This window comes from Zerene cesonia, chromosome Z (assembly GCF_012273895.1).
Source record: "Zerene cesonia ecotype Mississippi chromosome Z, Zerene_cesonia_1.1, whole genome shotgun sequence".
NCBI lineage: Eukaryota > Metazoa > Arthropoda > Insecta > Lepidoptera > Pieridae > Zerene > Zerene cesonia.
This window is the reverse complement of record NC_052122.1, coordinates 2,755,204-2,775,956: the sequence shown is the minus strand read 5'-3', so window position 1 is coordinate 2,775,956 and position 20,753 is coordinate 2,755,204. Positions and strand designations below refer to the sequence as shown.

Below are 20,753 nucleotides of genomic sequence, written 5' to 3'. Positions count from 1 at the left end.
GCAATTTTTATCATAGTAGATATCTAAGAAAGTAATAACTCTTTTTGTCAATATTTTTATTTGTTTTTTTTTTCATTACATTTTCATTACTTTAGAGATAAACTTTATTATAATAAGCTACCTAGAAGAATATTCCACACGCCTTTAATATTACTGTTGCTTTTATAACGAAAAGTTCTATAGTATTTGATATAAAAACTGTGAACAATCGTTCTAGATTCTACTATTACTATTCCACTCCCAAGTAATATTTTTTTCACAAATGTCGGAGAATTCAATATCTTTTTAGGCTGGTTATATCAATGAGACAATATGTTTTTTGTATGAATATAATGAAGTTTCTGTTACTTTAATGTTTAATTTAAAAGAAGATCTTCAATCTCTGCTTTTATGCATTATTAACATTATTTATAGATTTATTTTAAACATCTAAACTATATAACATCACATCCAAAGAGCAATATTACGTGAACTTTTTCTTATCTTATTCAGTGTAGATTCCAAGGCACTTATTAGAAATATTACTTTTATCTTTAATTGGATTCCGATTTCATTTAGATATCGTTAGTAATTTTTTAATTAAATACATATTAGTTGAATGTTTAAGAAAAAGCTAAACGATAAACAAATCTGATTTTATATCAAATTAAAGAAGAGACTTGATTAATTGATGAAAAGTCGCAGTTGTATTAACAGTCTAAATCATCAAATGAATGATAAAGACGTCCTAATCTAAGATAAACTTATTTAATAATTATTCCATAAAGAGATTGTAAAACTTTTACCTCGTATCTCGTCTACGCTAACAAGGAAATAACGATAATTATACATAATGAATAATGTTATATCGTGCTAGACTTTAATACCTATTATTTCGGTAACACGCCTTATATTTAATTATCTTATTTAAATGCATATTAAATTAGCGTTAATAACAATAATAATTGTATATTTATGCTATATACATTAACAGCATTATTGAATAAACGCTTTTTCGCTCATATATTCTGATCCGATTCAATTTTAAAATACACCGTTACATTATCGTTCACCTGAAAAGCAGAACCAATTTTTTATTTTATAACTCTTTACTGTAAGACATGAATTTGATATCTATAATTTTTTCTGTCTCACATTGTTTTCGTTTACCATTTTATCTCATACTGAAATCTAATTCAATACTCATCTTGTTGACATATTCACTAAAATAAATTACAATAATTGTATCTTAATTAGATGGCGTTATTCAGTCGGGGCAACTGAAAAGATGTGTCGCCTGATGGTAAACTACCAGTACTTACCATGAATATTTGCATGGGTCAGATTTCTGCACATTTACCTTTCAAAGTATAGGATTGATGATCGAAATAAAGGAATGAGATGGAATGATGAGAAAAAGGCCTCTGTATATTACAGCAGCTTAGTAGAAAAATATTATGCTATTATTCTACGCCGCTCTTTTGTGAGACTCTTGGTTCATCTTCGGTGCGAGATGGACCAATTCGGACCGAAGCGTGCCCGACTCTCACACTAAAACTATATATATATATATATATATACGACTATATATAAAATAAACAACTATAAATTTTGTGACAAACACTCGGCGAATAACTTCAGTTCGATTTGGAAATTAACTACACATCATTGGCGCTATTGCTTTTATTAAAGTATTCAAGGCTCCTATCGTTTATGTGTTATTGATAATATTAATGCTTGTAACCGTAGCAAAACTATTTAACGTATTTATTTTGGATTCATATTTTTATGGATTTAATTATAATGAATTCCACAATCATTTTCATTTTTAATAATTACATTGAAATCGTACTTTATGTATTTATACATATAGTAAGATTTAAATTCCTCATAAATAAGAAATGGTGTTTAAAGCTTGTGTGAATGACTGAAAAACGTACAAAAATATGTGGTGACTCATGAAATGTCTCAATTATGTAATGTCAAATAAAACGCAATCAATAATAATGTTCATCGTGTTTTTTTTCTGGCAAATAAATTTTTAATTATTTATTATTTATTAATTTAACCTATAATAAGTAGAACTATCATCTATTGTATGTATAATATTGTATATATCTTTAATCACTCTGAATCTGATCCCACAATCTGTAAAACTTTGTGACACACTTTACTGAATACCTTTCAGTTGTTAGTCTTCTACCTTTCCACCCTTGGTCACAAATTGTTTTATATAGAGTTATTGTTATTTTTATTTAGATGAAACAAACGTAGTATTGTAAGTATTATTTATTGACAAAAGTTAATGTTATTTACCTTCCATTTAAATTAACTGTTTTATAAATTACAAGGTAGAAAATTTCGCGAGACCGGGCTATTTGGTAGTATCTGTTTTAATCTACTTATATCTATGATTATAGTGTTATAAAGTATTGTTAGTTACACAAGATATAACTCAAGAATGGCTGAACGGATTTGAGTTTTAGTTTGTTGGATTTGTTTCCGCTAAGATTAGAATAATAATCGTTAAATATTTTAATAACTTACTAACCATAGAATAAAGTCTACTGAGGAACCGGGGTGATCACCTAGTATATGTTTATAATCGTGTTATTTCCACCACTTATAACACAAGAACGGCTGAACGGACTTTACTGATTTTTGGTTTGCTGTTGATTTTCTAAATTATGAAAACCTCTAAAATAGTCTACCCGTGTAGAATCCTAGCGAGCATGTAGATAAATATATTTTAAAGTCATGATTATCATGTCTGCTTCGATAAAATACAGTTTTAATTTCATTTGGAAAACAAACTCTGAGATAACTGAAGATATAACATTTTTATTGGCCCGATATATTATGTCGATCTTACTTAATGACGTTTTATCATCCTGAAGTTACCTAATAGTATCTCTTTTACATGTGAGTTGATGAATATTTTTGTAATCATAGGTCTATGGATCTAGATGAATGTGATTATAGTGTTAGGTCTATCTATGTAACTTAATGTATTTTTCTATATTTAAAAATTTATCTAATTATTTAAAAACGAGTTAAAAACATAGGATTAAGTATTCAGTTTTTATTGGAATAATGCTTTCAATTAGCTATTAATAGATGTTATTGCATCGATTTCTAATTGTTTTTATCTGATCTTATGAAAAAGTGGGATTAATAAGTCGTGCAGAGCATTAATCTCACATTAATTATTTTAACTACCTTGGAGTATCAGTTAAAAACTCAACCCAAAACTAAATTTTTTGGGAGTAACATTTAATTGTGCATGGTACCTAGGAGAGGTATTTCTTTATTTTCACAGTGAATATCTATTTCATTTATATTTCAACAGATTGTGTTTCGATTAATTTCATTACCAAGTATAAATCTAGTATTATTTCATACAATAATAATGAACGAGATAGGACAATATAAAATCGAGATTACATTTTAACCTTTCTTTAGAAAATCTACTTCTGATGTAGGGTTGATATTTTAAAAATCTAATATAAAGATAGAAGCATATAGAGGTTACAATTCACTCAAGAATTATAATATCCATAATATGCGTCATTGAAATAAGTGGCAAGTAAATATGAACTGTTTCTATACTTTTCATGATTGCTGAAGACTCAATCAATCGGTATCAATCATCATCAATATCATTGAACACAATAATAAAGACATTATATTCATATTCAGGCATTCAAAAAAGCTACACAGACGCTTTAGTGGTTTATATATTAAAATGATATATAAGCTTAAACACAAACATAAAAACATAAATACATAATAGTGTAATGTAGCTATATTTTCTACGTGATACTAGTGACATGTGTCTTTGTATTGTATTGTTTAAATTGTAATTTTGTGGAGTCGATAAATGTTTCTAATACAAAAACGATTTTCTGTTACAGTAATGGTATTTTGTAATTAATGTAAAATTTGAACAATATAATACAAATACACATTACCGATTTGTATACCTACATCATAACCAGTATTGCGATTTCCGAATACACAGTTTGTGATGTAAATTTTATCCATTTAATTTTTAGTTTTATAGCATTGAAATGCTTTATAAATGAGAAATTTTGAAAGAATAGTAATCAAATTTTATCCATTTTAACCCAGATAAATAAAGCGACTAAAATTTTGTGATAATCAATCTATACATAGAAATAAGAAAACATAAGCTAACTAGAACTAAAACAGACTATTTCTGTACATAACATTTGCAGAGGAGAACAATGGCTACGCAATGGATGGATGTTTTACAGACTATAAAACAACATTTAGACATTTTTTTTAAACGGAAATTGACCAATATTAGGTTTAACGTATAAGTTTAGCTTTAGTAGAAAAATATTATTTTTTTGGGGGCGGTTATACATACTGCACATGTAACCGAGAACTTATAAAGATAATTTGGGAAAACTTATTAAATGAGTAATTGTATATGTCTTTATAAGTCAAACAGGGGCTTCTAAATGATTTTGATTTTTGAGTTTCTTGTTCTCTAGTTTCTCACAACCAACTCTATTGCCATTACCTAAGATAAAGATTGAATGAACAAAGGTTTTTTTAATAAAATGAAAAGAAATGGTTAATTAAAGCTTTAATAAATGTGGCAAATAACATTTTGTACACCTGTGTTCGTTGTGAAGCTGGCTCTAAGAGTTATGAAATTTTTGAGTGTGTTCCAATCATTTAATAAGCGTTAAAATGATATGTATTTTTACTTTATTAATAGAATGTAGGTATATACCAATACAACAATTCAAAATGTACATCACGAACAGATACGTGAACATTGCGAGTATGCTTAGTTAATTACAATATTGTTTGCTCGATAAACAGGACATGAATTTTACAACGTTGTTTTCACGTGTTGAGTTTTATTGGAGTATGATTTTCACAAATTCATATATCTCCTGTTAGCCGAGTCGAACTAAACTTACTTGTTAAAATAGCCCTACACCAGTGGCGGATCGAACGTTGGGTCTGGTGATGTGCAGTTCCATCGAAGTATCGCAGTCCCACCAGCTTAGCGGTGCGACGGAATGTATTTAGTCGGGAGGTCACAGCGTCGCGTCGGCGCGGCGGTGTGAGTCCGACCTGATCCAAAAGTCGTAGACCAAATCCTACGCCTAAGCATTTCATATTTGTTTTTGTATAAACAAAGATGCACTTGGTAGGACTCTAGTGTTTCTATGTTTTTGTTCTTACACTACTATGTAGTTATGATAGTTATGATACGGAGAGCAGCCGGCCCATAATAATACTCACGTTGAATTTAATTATCGTTGGGTAAAGGTATAAATAATTAAAATTAATATAAGCTGTTTCAATTGTGAAAAGGAGATTTAAAATTTCGTCAATCAAAACAAATAATAATGCATGAATATTGTGTAACTGGGATATAAAAAAAAGAAAGGAAATCGTAGTTCACTTTTAATTATGGCACGTTGTCATCGTCATACGTTAATTTTAGAGTATTTGAGATAAAGAGTACTCAACATTATTTTACAATGTTGACATATCTATTATGAATTCCACTTTTGAATTAATCAAACGTCGGTGTAACATTACATAACGTTTCTATATTTATTGTATTAATGTATAATAAATTATTGTATAATAAATTTATGGAAATTGTATTAATTCGGAAATTGTATTAATAGCAAATAACCATTTTAATATCATGGTTATTTGCTATGAAAATAATATTCTAAATTAATAATTTGAAATTTTGCAATAGATTCCAACAAGTATATTCATTTCACTACTTACAAGTTTACAGTTTATCAGTGAAATCATAGTAGTGTGTGATGTGCATTCAGCTAAATGAATTACATTACATTGCGTAATCAATTAATTAGCTCACTGGAACAAATATTTGAAATTGATCCATATCTCCGTAATAAGTTTTATTATATTGTTAATTCTGTAAGTATCCTGTAAGTAGCTGGCCGAGTGAAATGTAGTTATTTACAAAACTCAAACTCAAACTCGAACATTTATTAATTCAACTAGACTTCTTATAGAAGTACTTTTAAATCATCATGTTACACAGTTATTATATTTACCACCGGTTCGGTACAGCTAACTAGCTTTCCGCCTGCGACTTCGCCCTCGCGCAGGAAAGATAGAACTGGGGTTTTCCTCGTATATTCCCGTTCCTGTGGGATTTCCGGGAAAAAAAGTTGTGTCCGTCTCCTGATTCTAAGCTACCTTTGCACAAATTTTCAGCCAAATCGGTTAATTCGTTCTTGAGTTATAAATAGTAACTATATTACACACACGTTACAAATATGGAAATAAGATCAACAAAATTGCCTCACTAGTAATTTACTCATTTACAGGGTATTCATACTCATGACATGAACTCATCCTGTAAGCTAGTTTATATTATACGTGGTGTAAGTTAGCTTCGTGATTTGCTTAAATGTAGATACGTCAGAAATTTACGTATAATATCCACCACGCTGGCCAAGTGCGGGTTGGCAGATGTCACATGTCGTCAAATTTTTGATTCTCAGACATGCCGGTTTCCTCACGATGTTTCCTTCTCCGTTTTGAATTACATTGCACTATTTAAATAAAAATTATGGTGAAATATAAAATATCGAGATGAAGAACGCTTTACTGCGGTTTATCATCATTCAAATAACATGAGGAATATTTGAAGGACGCGCCATGTAATCAATTAGTTATAATAGGTATATATACATATACTTTTTTAATGAATAAAATACACTCTATTTACTTCATAGATAAATGGTTATTAATATCGTAAACTAGACAGACTATTGTTATAGGATAGCATTGCTATAAGATTGGCAATTTGAAATAGTACACCTACATAAAAACGATCTTTATGATAAATACGTACAAAACATTTGACAAGCAAATAACACAATAAACAGAAAAGAAATGATTACACTGATGCACTTGACACCATATAATCGTAAAGTGAGTCAAATTTTCTTAGTCTACAATTTTTGTATATTATTATTGTAAGCATCACATTAAACACATGCATTGGGTACAATATAATGAAGTTATTAGAAGCAGAATTTTTGTTTGGAATATCTACTCATTTACTTAGGTATTTTTAAATTTTCTAAAAGTTGTTCGAAAAACGAATAAATTAGAACAATAAATTATATTTAAAAGTGAATGGTGCTCATATATGTATGTCCTTTATATCCCACATCCTCCAATTGTCAACATTTTTCAATTAATTCGAGGATTACTCCTAAAACTGCTACAGTTCTATTTCAAAAACAAATGGGGTACCTCCAAGGGTACCTCGACACAGGATCTAACTAGTTAAAGAAACCGAATCGGATACATAAATAATTTGTACTACCTACCATACCATTATGTACTGAAAAAATGTACCTCTTAATATTAATATAATTTAAAAATACGCTTTAGAAAATACATATATATGCACATTGATAAACATAATTTAATTTCACAGTTTGTGAAATTAAATTATGTTTGTTTACGGAGCTAATCACATTTGAAAAAAAGAGACGTGGAAAAATTCCTGTGTAAATAATGGCTGCATCATTACCCTTAAAACAATTTTAATTCAGAAATGTAAAGTTGTGCAAACAAATCGAAGGAAGGAATAATTACGTATGTGTGTGTACGAGATGATTGTTCATTAACGCATACATGGCAATACATCGCCTGGCTGTAGTATTATATACAAAAGACGAATCGCAGAAGTTGATAGTAGGTGCGCTTGTCGCCAAGGCGCAACATCTATGCCTTAAATTCCACCTCATAACAAAACATCCTCATTGATGAGAAGGACTTCGAAAATATTAGTTTCACCCCGGGAACGATAATATTCCAAAATGGGATATAAGAAGAAGACTGAGTGAGTGTTGCGATTTTATTTATTTTTTTTGTTTCTATTTTTTTTCTACTTTGTGAGCTATGCGATTTAATTGTGCGTTTTGCAAATTTTAGATATATTGATTAAAGCTAAGAATTTCATGCTACGTAATAATATGAAACGTAGATAAGGAATAACCGTTAGTTTATTTATTTTCTCTAAGTTAACTGTAGCAAATTGTGAATATTGAAGAACAAACATTCTTTTCATGCCTTAAATTTGTTTACACTTTTTTAATATATGTATTTTATGAATAAATGCAAATTATTTTATCATGCAACAAATTACGTACTTTCGTTTATTGCTAACTAAATGTGGAATATGAAAATATTTAAACACATCTAATAGTAATTATCCAGTATTAATTTTATGTAATATTATTTCGCTGACTTTTAATGTTCATGCTTTTCAAGAATATCGACAGCTGTAATTAATTAAATTATTATAATACAAACACAAAAAATGTTATGATTATTCATGGGTAGCCTTATTTTCTTGATTTTAATTATATTGAAAATTCAAAACATTCTTCGATTCTACCTTATATATGCTTAACGTATAACGTTTTTATGTACTTTCTTCGGGCTGCAAACGCAATATATGCTTATTTTTCATGAACATTGAACAAATTGCTTCTCTGTTACAATTTGATATCTACTATATAAAAATAAGTCGGGTTTTCCTTCCTGACGCTATAACTCCAGAACGCACGAACCGATTTCCACGGTTTTGCATTCGTTGGAAAGGTCTCGGGCTCCGTGAGGTTTATAGCAAAGAAAATTCAGGAAAAATTTTAACAGAAAAGCGGGAAAAACGAAGGCATCTGGTGGCGAAACGGAGTTCGCCGCGTTTGCTAGTCTGTTATATATGCTATACGATATAATAAAAATATTAAAGTATAGATACCGTTCCATTCATTATGGAATTTTGCCCGTCGAAGGGAGATTGAACTAAAAAAGGCACCACACACATAACTAACTCCCCTCGAGAAAATAATAAAATACAATTTCATTTGACATACGCAAAAGAACATACTGTCAGATAAATTTTACTCATTTTCAGGTTAATATTATATCAATTCAGTAAAAAACAATTCATATCAATGTATCACTTCATAAAGCAAACAAATTTAGTTCAGGCTTTTCCACACACGTTTCTCCCCTCGAGAAAATAATAAAATATAATTTGATATGACATACGCAAAAGATCATACTGTCAGATAAATTTTACTCATTTTCAGGTTAATATTATATCACTTCAGTAAAAAACAATTCATATCAATGTATCACTTTATAAAGCAAACAAATTTAACTTGTGTAATAGAGATACTCGTATAAGCACATGCAATTAACTAGATAATATTACCGAGTGCAATCTGGACTTAATACTTTATAACCCATATAAATACTTGACATTCTATGACGCAATACAAACCTTTACCACAGTTATTATCCAATATTCGTTTTAATGAGACGTAACCCGTTTATTTATATATATTTCGATGTAAACTGTTAAAGATAATCCATGTTTTATTTTAATCTTTTCGCTATTTTATTTATGCGTGTTGTTGAAAATATAAATTAGGCTAATATGAAAACAAAATTTTCTGTGCTACGTAGGTTTTATTATCGTGTAAATAAAATAAATAAATAAAATAAATAAATAAAATAAATAAAAATAAACTTAACGTATAAGTTGTCCGGAAAATATCGTACCAAGGTATTAATGGAAAATTGATGGGATTACCTTTCGGTAAATATTCATGTTAAAAAGTCGATAAGGTTATTTTTCTCATTTACCGAAATTAAGAATTATATAGGGAGATAAATATATGTTATATCAGGTACTTAGGTATAGCGTGTTCCTGTACATCTCTGTACAGACTAGATCGCAAATTAATATAGCCATATTATAGTCTGTTTCTATACCGATAAACTATTTAACATTATATTACATATGAATCGGGAAATAAGATCCAACAACTCTAATTATTTTTTAAATTTGCGAATAAGATATCTTATATATAAAATTAATATATAGATATCTTATATATATAATATTGTTAATTATTTACTTTCAGTAAAAAGAAAAAGGAGGTGGAAGAGGATCCCACGGTGTCATTTTTTCAAATCGTAAGTAATAATATGACATGTTTGCCCTCTACCAATTTAATCTGTGTTTGCAATGTTTTCCTAATTATAAGATAACAAGATCAGTGAGATACGCATAGACGCCAATTTGCTGTTCGAACTAATGTCGATCTAAAAACAGATGAGCGATGAGGATACCTTTATACCTAACTCAAAATTTAGCACAAGAAATGAGAATGGCCTTTTTAATAATTTCATCTTCTTCTGTTGTTAAGTGAACAACAAATAATAAAATTAAAACGTGTGAATGAATAAAAGTAAAACATTTCTGATAAATAAAACCTAAGATTGATTATGATTTGTGATAATATTTATAAATTAATATTTATGAGCACTATAGTAATTATAACATACATATAAAATATTTGCATTTTAATGTGAATCAATTCCACATTAAATAATCTATTTAAAAACATGTTTATTGTACCTACACAAATATGGAGGCATAAAATAAATCGCTTCTTTTTCTTAAGAGTCGATGTCTCATACTATTTGAATGAGATTCGTTCGAAGAATCATCGCATAATAATTAGGTATTGTTATGATACATAAACCATACGTTAATTTGTATACGATTTAAAATTCACATTATTAATTGTCTATGAAGATAAATGAGAAGTTTGAATTTCGATCTCTGGATGACTTCCACGCGTACATACATTTTAATGCACTATCTTCAGTTCCGATATGGAAAGTGGTACGAACTGCTGGCCTCATTTATTGGGGTACTTGCTGGTCTACTGAGCGGTGGTGGTGTGTGCTACAGTCTTGCACACTTTGGAGAGCTAAGTACATCATTCGTGGAAAGGACATCGCAACAGGACCAACTTTCGAGCTATCTGCCCCTAATGAGGCTTTTCGGAGGCGGCAGAAGATTGTAAGCACAATTAAATCAAAGATACGAATATATGTATATTAGTCGATTAAAATTAAGCATTTAAATCATTTTTTTTTTGTATTTTAAAAAGAATAGGACTATTTAAAATTTAGGTAATAGAGTAACATATATTATATCTCTTGATAATTATGAAACAATAAGTATATACGAAGTGCGCGATACTTGCATTATTGTTGTTTACTCAGCGCACTGTAAATTGAAGGCGTCATATTTATTAATGTTCATCAATTCAGACAAAACGCGTCCAATGAAGAGAACATGAAAGCTTTGATTGAGGACGGCAAGTCAATGGCAATCGGCGGGTTCATATCCATAATATTATCTATCATACTGTGTATGATATCAACATACCTCCTGAGTTGGAGCGCTTTGAGACAGGTACTTAGCATTATTGCACAATGTTTTTTTTTTAATTGAGAATTTCTGAATACTTTATTTTTTGTAACAACATAATTGAATTTTTATGGCTTTAAAAGAGTAAGATATTTGTTTCATAATTTGTAGCATAAGCTTTTATGTAAATTTGGTTCAATTATTTCAGAATACATGGCTTTCGTTATTTCAAAAGTGTTCAGAATATCTTCTTCTCCAATCGTTCGTCAATCGGACAAACAATTTTCGTAGTAATATTTAGCAATGATTTAGCAAAGCTGAATGAGATACCTATAAAAATATAAAAGTTTAACGTAACAACAACCTTCACACCTAGGAATAATATAATAATATGTTTAATATTGAAAATCTTGCAAGTCAATTTTACTTTTAAGATAGATCCATATTCCTTCATAGAGTCAAAAACATTGCCGTCTCGTATTTATTTGTAACAATAGGTGCATGTTTATATTGATTTGCGTCTCAATTCCATTACATAACCAATTTTAATACGTTATATTGATACTTAGAGACAGATTTTGCGCAACAGTCAACAAACGCAATTGTTTTAATTGACGACCTTGTCTCTCGTTCTCAAGCTTTATGCTTTAAACGAAAACAAATATATTTTATTGGAGGAATCGCATGATTGATATGTTTATGAACACATTCAAAATAACGAAATGCTGTAATGTTATTTTTGGTACAGTCCTATAGAACATTATGGATTGAAAGAATTTTTGATTAGATAAATTTAACAGAAAGATTTTTAAACGACTTTGTAAGCTAAAATACATTATGCTTTAAATTCGGCAAACCATTTAACATCTAGATAATAATAATATGTGGATATATATATACAGTCTACAAGCTTCTGTTTTGTTACATCGTTGGCATTTGTGCACCATTACAAGGAAACATAAGCAAGCTCAAATTTAATCAACGATGAATATAAATGTATTTCTTTTTAGATTACCAGAATTCGTCTTTTGTTCCTTGAGTGTGTCCTGCGGCAGGACATGACATGGTTCGACACAGATACTGAGTTCAATTTGGCTTCCAAAATGTCTGAGTGAGTTGAGAAACAGTATTTACAACTGTTTACTATAAAAATGTAATATTAGTAATATAAATACAGTGATTACTTCTATTAAGTATACGGATTAAAATTATAGAGTGAGATTAATGAGGCTCAATTTGTTAACTTATTTCAATTTCACCATACGAGTATATAGCACTATATATCGAATTATTGGTGAGAGTAGTTGTCTACTAACATTCATATAACTATACGAGTACGAAAAGGAATTTTAATAAATGTGTGGTCATCGACGACATTAATCATTGAACAGCATCGGCTATAACGCATTCAACTATATTTTCAGAAACATGATGAAGCTGAAAGAGGGTATGGGAGAAAAAATTGGAGTTGTAGCTAATCTTGTTGGTACAGCTGTCATCTGTCTGTGCCAGGCTTTCCCTCAGGGCTGGCAGCTTACTCTCGCTTGCATCACTGTTGTGCCTTTCTCGTTGGCAGCGTCTATCATATTATCAAACGTTAGTACTTGTGTTTATGATCGAAGAGATTTTGATCTTATTGATGTTACGTGGATCTTTAATACATATTATTACTGTTTTAACTGCCCACTTTAATTTTTCTTTAAATTAGCCACATAGTCGATCCTCTATTTTAATTAGCGCGAAAAACTTAAGAATACTAAATAAATGACATATTTTATATTTCAGTATCAAACGAGGTCATCAACTAGGGAAATGGGGTGCTACAGTCAAGCTGGCAAACAAGCAGAAGAAGTTTTTAAGTCAGTCAGAACAATAGTCGCTTTTGGAGGCGAAGGTGGAGAAGTAGAAAGGTACTCGATCACTTTTCACACTCGATTCGAATTTTGTTTTAAAAAATTTGTTTCCTCATTTTTTTATTTAGTAAATAGGTATGCAAACTGCGAATGCTGGCAGATTAATAAGGCGAAACTATGTAAAGTAATAAATCGTTCCTTTTATCTTATTAAATACACACAATACACATGGCGCCCCTTATCACTGTTTAATAAGATCATGTTATACAACCTGTATGTGTAACAATTACGATAGACGAAGCATAATTAATACCTACTATGTCGTCATTATATACCCTAAACAAAATCACATTTTTTTTCAATCACATTTATTGAAAATTCATAATGACTACAAGTAAGCAACAATATTTAATACGGAGCAATATCTATATAAAATTTTGTTTTGCAGGTATCATAAACTATTGGAGCCAGCTGAAAGATATGGACGTAAGCGTGGTTTTTACACCGGGCTCGGAACTGGCTTTAACTGGGTCCTAACATACTCTTTAAATGCCATTGGTCTGACTTACGGTACTAGACTAATCCTTCAGAATATTGACAAACCTACTGATGAAAAGGAATATCTCGTTGGTGATGTTTTCAATGTGAGTACATACTTTTTAAATGCTGTGTGTTGTAGGTATTTAATTTCCTCTATTATGTCTATGCTATTTTTTTTCAGATCCTATTCACAGTTTACATGGCTACTCAGTCTATAACTCTATGTGTCCCACATGTAGAAGTATTTGCAAATGCACGTGGAGCTGCTGCCAGCCTTTTCAAACTTTTGGACCGGGAACCAGTAATTGACGGAATGGCAGAAGAAGGAATATCTCCAAGAAGGGTTATAGGAGATATATCCTTAGAAGATATCCACTTTAGTTATCCATCTCGGCCTAACGTAAAAGTACTGCAAGGATTCTCTCTCAAAATTAAGGCGGGAGAATGTGTGGCCTTAGTTGGTTCCTCAGGCTGTGGTAAATCTACAATCTTACAGTTACTACAAAGGCTATACGATCCCCATCTTGGTGTTGTTAAGATTGATGGCAAAAACATCAAAAATCTTAATCTGGGATGGTTAAGGTCTTCTTTAGGTACGAAAATATAATATATTTCTTGTGAAAGTAAAGATAATAGAATATATTTCTTGTAAATTGCTCATGTGAGTTATTTTTTAGGTGTCGTGGGTCAAGAGCCAGTTTTGTTCCGAGGTTCTGTTTTCGATAATATTGCTATAGGTTGCCCTGGTGCAACCCGCGAAGAAGTTCAAAGAGTTGCTGAAATAGCATATGCACACGACTTTATTTCAAATCTATCGAATGTAAGTTTTTAACACAATTTACACACATTACATCAAAATAAATATAACGAGTCATTAATATTGTGACACCAAGTAAACAACAATTTAATATTAACGTTGTTTTAGGGTTATGATACAATAATTGGCGAACGTGGAGCGTCTCTTTCCGGCGGTCAGAAACAACGCATAGCTATAGCTCGATCGTTATTAAGAGAGCCAGCTATTTTATTATTAGATGAAGCAACATCTGCTCTAGACCCTAATTCAGAAAGGCAAGTGCAAGCTGCGCTTGATCGGGCGAGTGTAGGCCGTACCACCGTTACAGTATCTCACAGGTTTGTTAAAATATCAAAGAATTTGTAAAATAATTTAATGGTTAACTTTATTTAGCTTATGTGAATTTTTAGGCTATCAACGATAGTTAACGCAGATAGAATTGTTTGCATGGATCAAGGAGTAATTGTAGAACAAGGAACACATGATGAACTAATGAAGGCTAAAGGTTAGCGCAACTACAGAAAATATATAATTATCTACATAAAATAATTGTATTTTTATGAATTCTATCGTAATACTTGGTTAATCTTATAGGTTTTTACTATAAGCTTGTTACTACCGGCAAGGAAAATAAGGAGCCCGATGTAATTGAGACTTTACCTGAAGAAGCAGATGGAGATGAAGACGGTGAGGTAGCTCTTGCCCCTCGTCTTGATGTTAAGAGGAAATCTAACAGAAGAGTTATAAGACATCACTCGGTTAAAAGAGGTAAGATATTAGTTAAATAATCTTTAAGCAATTTATTAAAGGAATAGGGTACTTATTAAAGTACCCTAAGTATTAACTTAACTCTTAAATTGTCAGATTCTCATGAATGGATGACTCCGCGAGGGTCTATATCGTCGGTTGTATCAACTGGTTTACAAAACTTTGTTTACAATTCTGAATATCAAGCAGAAGACGAAAAATATGAAGAAGATGATGAGGTAGGCGGTTTTGCTACAAATGAGATACTTTAAATTATAAGATTCATTAACATATTTTTCTTTTAGGAAATTAAACCTATTAGCGATTGGGAGATTTTGAAACTGAATGCTCCAGAATGGATATATTTGGTGATAGGGGCTATTGCTGCGTTCTTACAAGGAACGTGTTTCCCAGTTTTTGCTCTGTTATTCGGTTACACTGCGGGGGTATGATCTATTATTATTAATATAGAAATTAAGTAGATTTATAAAGCAGTACATATCTATTTATTTTCAGAAAAGTTATCAGAATTTATTCTTAACGTAAGTTTATTTGCAGATTTTCATATTGTCGGACCCAAATGAAATTCTTTACCTTGCGGATTTATATTCTGGGATGTTTATTGTCGTGGCAGCCGTAGCTGGTCTATCTATGTGCCTCCAAAGTACTACTTTCACTAGTGCTGGACTGAAAATGACTACTCGACTTAGATATCAATATTTCGGTGCTTTACTCAGACAAGTAAGTAACAATACATACCTATATTGTCCTTCACATGTATCGATAAGTATAAAAAATCATACTGTGGGACTCCATAGGACAGTCCCGATTTCGGATTGATTAGATAGTCAATACATTTATTTTGTTCTAGGAAATAGGCTACTTCGATAAAGAGAAGAATACAGTAGGTGCTCTTTGTGCGAGGCTTAGCGGAGACACAGCGGAAGTGCAGGGTGCAACAGGTCTCAGGATAGGTCTCATTATTCAGGGAACGAGTTCAGTCTTAGTAGGATTTATCATGGCTATGGCATATGACTGGAAATTATCTTTAGTGGGAACTGCTTTCTTACCTTTGGTAAGTTATTCACTAGTGATTATTACTATTATAGATAGATAATACGTATCCATAGTAACTATGTGATTACTTTTAATTTGTAAATTACTAGAAAACATCTAGGGCACTATTTTTTATTAACTGAGAGTATGGGTCTTGTTCCATTGTATTTGTTTTGTTTAACTTACGTTGGAGAAAGTGCTGACAACAAATCTCATTCTCATTTTTACCTTATTCTTATTCAGTAAATATCTAATGTTACATCTGGCTGTGTTTTCATTTACAGATGGTAGGTAGTATCTGGTTAGAAGGTATCGTATCACAAAAATCTCAATCAGATGAACGTGACGCTATGGAATCTGCAACAGCAATTGCCACTGAAGCTGTCGTCAGTATCAAAACTGTTCAAAGTTTAGGTACGACATTTCAAGATTTATTGTTCAATCTATCTGTCTATAGTTCCCTACATAAATAAAGGATTTGTTATTTAATAGAGAAAATAACTCAACTGTTTATCAATGTTTAATAAAATTGTAGGTGTGGAGAAAGTATTCTTGTCCAAATTCCAAGACGCGTTAGTTGAATCCTGCGCCGCCGTAGCGTCGAAGACGAGATGGAGGGGTTTGGTTCTAGGTTTGGGGGTGTATGTGCCCTTCATGTCGTACATAGCGGCCACCGTGTATGGTACCGTGCTCGTGGCGAATGAGGGTCTTCCCTACAATATAGTATTATTGTAAGTTGACTATTAATCCTTTTGTAAACTTAACTGCTAAGTGTAGTAACATCAAAGTAGGAATTCCTTAAAATATTTTATAGCCTGTTCTGGGCTTCTATCAGGTAGTTTTACTTTTACACCTTATAAAGTATCAAACCTTATAAATTCATTAACTATTATCAGGTATAATTTTACTCCTTTACTTATTTTTAAAGAGACTAACTAGCTCTTAACTACTCTTTAAAGTACCTACAAAACGTATCGTGTAATTCTCTGTTTTAGGGTTAATGAAGCTGTTATGTACGGCGCTTATATGTTAGGACAGTCTCTAGTATATGCTCCAAGTTTCAACTCGGCCAGAGTGTGTGGTGCAAGAATTCTATCAGTCATCAACAGAGAACCTAAAGTGCAAACCAAACCCGGCTTGAAAGATAGAAACGATTGGGTAATATAAAATGTTTTGTGTATATTAGATACTTTCTCTTCCCTAACCTATAATGCTTACAACAGAAGATATTTTTTCTTTTTTCTTTATTTAATTAGAAATTAAAATTTCTAAGCCCGTTCAATAATAAATCCAATTTTCCAATAGATATATTAATAAGTTCAAAATTTTAGTCGGCAACAGGCGCATTTTCTATCAAAGACGTGGAATTCAGTTACCCGACGCGACCTCACCAGCGAATATTAAAAGGAATTGATCTCAAAGTGGAGGCCGGCAAGACAGTAGCTTTAGTAGGTTCATCTGGTTGCGGCAAATCAACCATATTGCAGCTCTTACAGAGATTCTACGATCCCGATACTGGAACTATTGTAAGTCTTTTCTTGTCTATAATACTCGTAGAATATATTGTTTTTTAACGAGTTTTTAAGACTTCTTGAAATTGGACCTTTGATATGACGTAAAAAAAAGAAAATTTTTGACAATAAAGTGACGTTCCTATACCTTCTTCCTTAACATAAACAAAGGTAGATATATTTTATCATATATTTATTTAAAATGGGACAAGTACTAGGCACTTGGTTCACAAGAAATATAGATCTGAAAATGGACGACAAACCAACGTTCAATGAAAAGGCTGGTTTCAAATATAGCAGAGCCAAACGAGTTATTTGCGCCCAAGAAGACCATCTTATATCCGCTAAAATCCCGCCCAAGTTCAGAGATTATTGCGCCCATTGTCTCTTAGAATACCAAGTGTGTAGGTACAAGAACATGCCGCTTGTATATAAATGCCATCACGAGAAACACGCCTATCTAGTATGTGAAAAGGAAGACTATGTTCTACGAATGAAAGAATTTGAAAGGGAGAGGAGGTTGAGGGAACGTGAGATCAGAATAAAATCTGCTAAAGAGAAGTGAAAGTTTAAATGCATTTCTAACGATATTTATTTAAAAATAAATGGTTATATAGATAATATAAGCCTTTCATTCTAAATTCGCAATACAGTTAGTACACAGTTTTATTTGTTCTTTTTCTAACTCGTGAGAGTTACATATACCTACAGGTCAACCTGTTATACCAATTTAAATGGGTATAATATGTTATTGAGTATTCTAAATTAAATGAAAAAAATTAAATGTACTTTCTATACAACAAAAATCAACAGGATTTAGACGGTCGCGACATACACACTGGTTTAACCCTGCCACGCCTGCGCCGACAACTGGGCGTGGTGCAGCAGGAGCCGGTGCTATTCGACCGGACGATTGCTGAGAACATCGCTTACGGCGACAACAACAGGAAGGTCTCCATGCAGGAGATCATGGCGGCCGCTAAAGCTGCCAATATACACAACTTTATTATTTCATTGCCGAAGGTAATTAATTTAATTTTCTTCACGTACTATTTGAGCAACTTAATGCGAAGTAGCGTAGTATTTAAATTTTTCTCATACAGTAATCCTGCTTCAGACACCTCATAATTTGGTCAAAGATTTTTCTTATTTCTGTCAAATAGACCACGCGTTGATTCTCGTTTTTAAAGAAACCTTATGTGCGGGAAAAAATTCTGATTGTTTTCTTTAATTAACATGATACTCGATCCAACAAACCTTATGTACAGGAAACATTTCTGATTGTTTTCTTAATATGATAAATTTTAAAGTGTTCTTAGATGTAGCATGCAAACCACGGGCCAATTACCTTCATCAAATAACTATATAAAAAACAAATAAACTGCCCTCAAAGTGTCAGAACTAAACCAAATTTAAATGAGACCATCGGGAGGCACCAGCTTTCAAATCATAAAAAGCCTCCCAGTCTAAACGTTCTGAGGTTATAAACCAAAAAAATACATTTTACAATTGATAACCAGCTACTTTTTTTAATTCTTTCAAATCGGTGCTGTGGTTATGGATAGACTGACAGACAGTCAGAATTCCACATTAATTATATATAAATAGTTTCACCCTATGTCGTATCTACCAGATTCATAAGACAGTATTATTCCATCAGCAACTACAAACACATAGAAAAGTCTGATTCTTGATATTCCAGGGCTACGACACGAATCTAGGGGCGAGTGGTGCCCAGCTGTCCGGTGGGCAAAAGCAGAGGGTTTGTATCGCTAGAGCTCTTATTCGGTCACCACGTCTTCTCCTGCTAGACGAGGCTACTTCGGCCCTTGATGCTAACAGTGAACGGGTACGTTTAATATTTTTTTATATCACAATGCTATAAAATTATACCTACATACTATGTCATACAAATAGAAATAGGATCGATCCAGCGCCATTTTGTGTCATCACAGCTACAAGTTAATTGAACGATTAATCTGAGTACTAATAGAGTCGAGTGTTCTGTGTTCACCAGTTAATTAATATCATAATAAAAACTAAAGAGTTGTTTTGTTTATTTGACAAGCTAATCTCAAGAAATACGTACTGAACTGATAAGTCGGTATGTTATCCTGAGTGATATTAACTATAAATGTATCACATTTATCTATTAGATAATTCAATTCAACTTTCAAAGTATATTTAAGTAAGTGTATGTTTTCAGGCGGTTTCTGAAGCTTTGGAAAAAGCAGCCAAAGGACGAACTTGTATCACTATTGCCCATCGTCTCACAACTATTAAGGATGCTGACCTGATTTGCGTTTTAGATAAAGGTATTTTCAAGTTTCCCATATTATTGGTATATAGGATTATCCACATCATGTTCAATTTTACATTTATTTGAACTCATTTAATTGTCCTTTTATGATGTCAATTTGTAAATACTAGTAAATCTAGGACTATTTTAAGTCCATAATATTTAAGAACTCCAACACGACGTTTGTTGTTTTGTTGTAAAATGATCAAGCAGCATGTGTTGTTTAATAATAAACTTTCATAAAATATAATAGTTTTGATTTATTTTCAGGAAAAATTATCGAGCGTGGCACTCATACAGAACTCATGAACCAGAAGGGCTTCTATTGGAGAATGAGCAAAGGCCAGCACGTCGCTTAAGAATGCCCAGACTGAGCCAATCAAAGTAAAACTGTAAACGACTAGTATTAATTATGATGAATTTCATATTAGCTCCGTAAGATGTTAGATTTTAGTTAAGGATCTTTTATAGTATTATTATGATAATATGTTTACATTTAGTTTTATGTCGATTGGCTCGACATCGCCACATCCAATAAGTACGCCAAATAAATGTAACGTAACCAAATATAATAATTTTACAAGTGCCATTATTTTATTGTAATAAGTGCTCGTTATGATAGAATTTCGTTATTTTAAATAAAACCAATCAGGTGAATTCTTTCGTTTACTTTTTCTTT

General features: G+C 31.5%; 1 protein-coding gene across 1 annotated transcript; it reads left to right on the top strand.

Annotated features, from left to right (window-relative positions):
• Window positions 1-7,717: 7,717 nt before the first annotated feature.
• Window positions 7,718-20,731, top strand: LOC119835448 (multidrug resistance protein homolog 49-like). The gene is made up of 25 exons (XM_038360267.1): window positions 7,718-7,873; window positions 9,972-10,023; window positions 10,722-10,918; window positions 11,173-11,317; window positions 12,283-12,383; window positions 12,697-12,868; window positions 13,058-13,182; window positions 13,574-13,769; window positions 13,847-14,258; window positions 14,343-14,485; window positions 14,591-14,799; window positions 14,872-14,966; window positions 15,056-15,229; window positions 15,326-15,447; window positions 15,514-15,654; window positions 15,767-15,949; window positions 16,080-16,283; window positions 16,549-16,678; window positions 16,800-16,995; window positions 17,260-17,422; window positions 17,596-17,790; window positions 18,589-18,798; window positions 19,478-19,624; window positions 19,982-20,090; window positions 20,345-20,731. Exons 1-25 carry the CDS (start codon window positions 7,851-7,853, stop codon window positions 20,431-20,433), a joined length of 3,933 nt encoding a protein of 1,310 aa, XP_038216195.1. The 5' UTR covers window positions 7,718-7,850; the 3' UTR covers window positions 20,434-20,731.
• The last annotated feature ends 22 nt before the right edge of the window (window positions 20,732-20,753 follow it).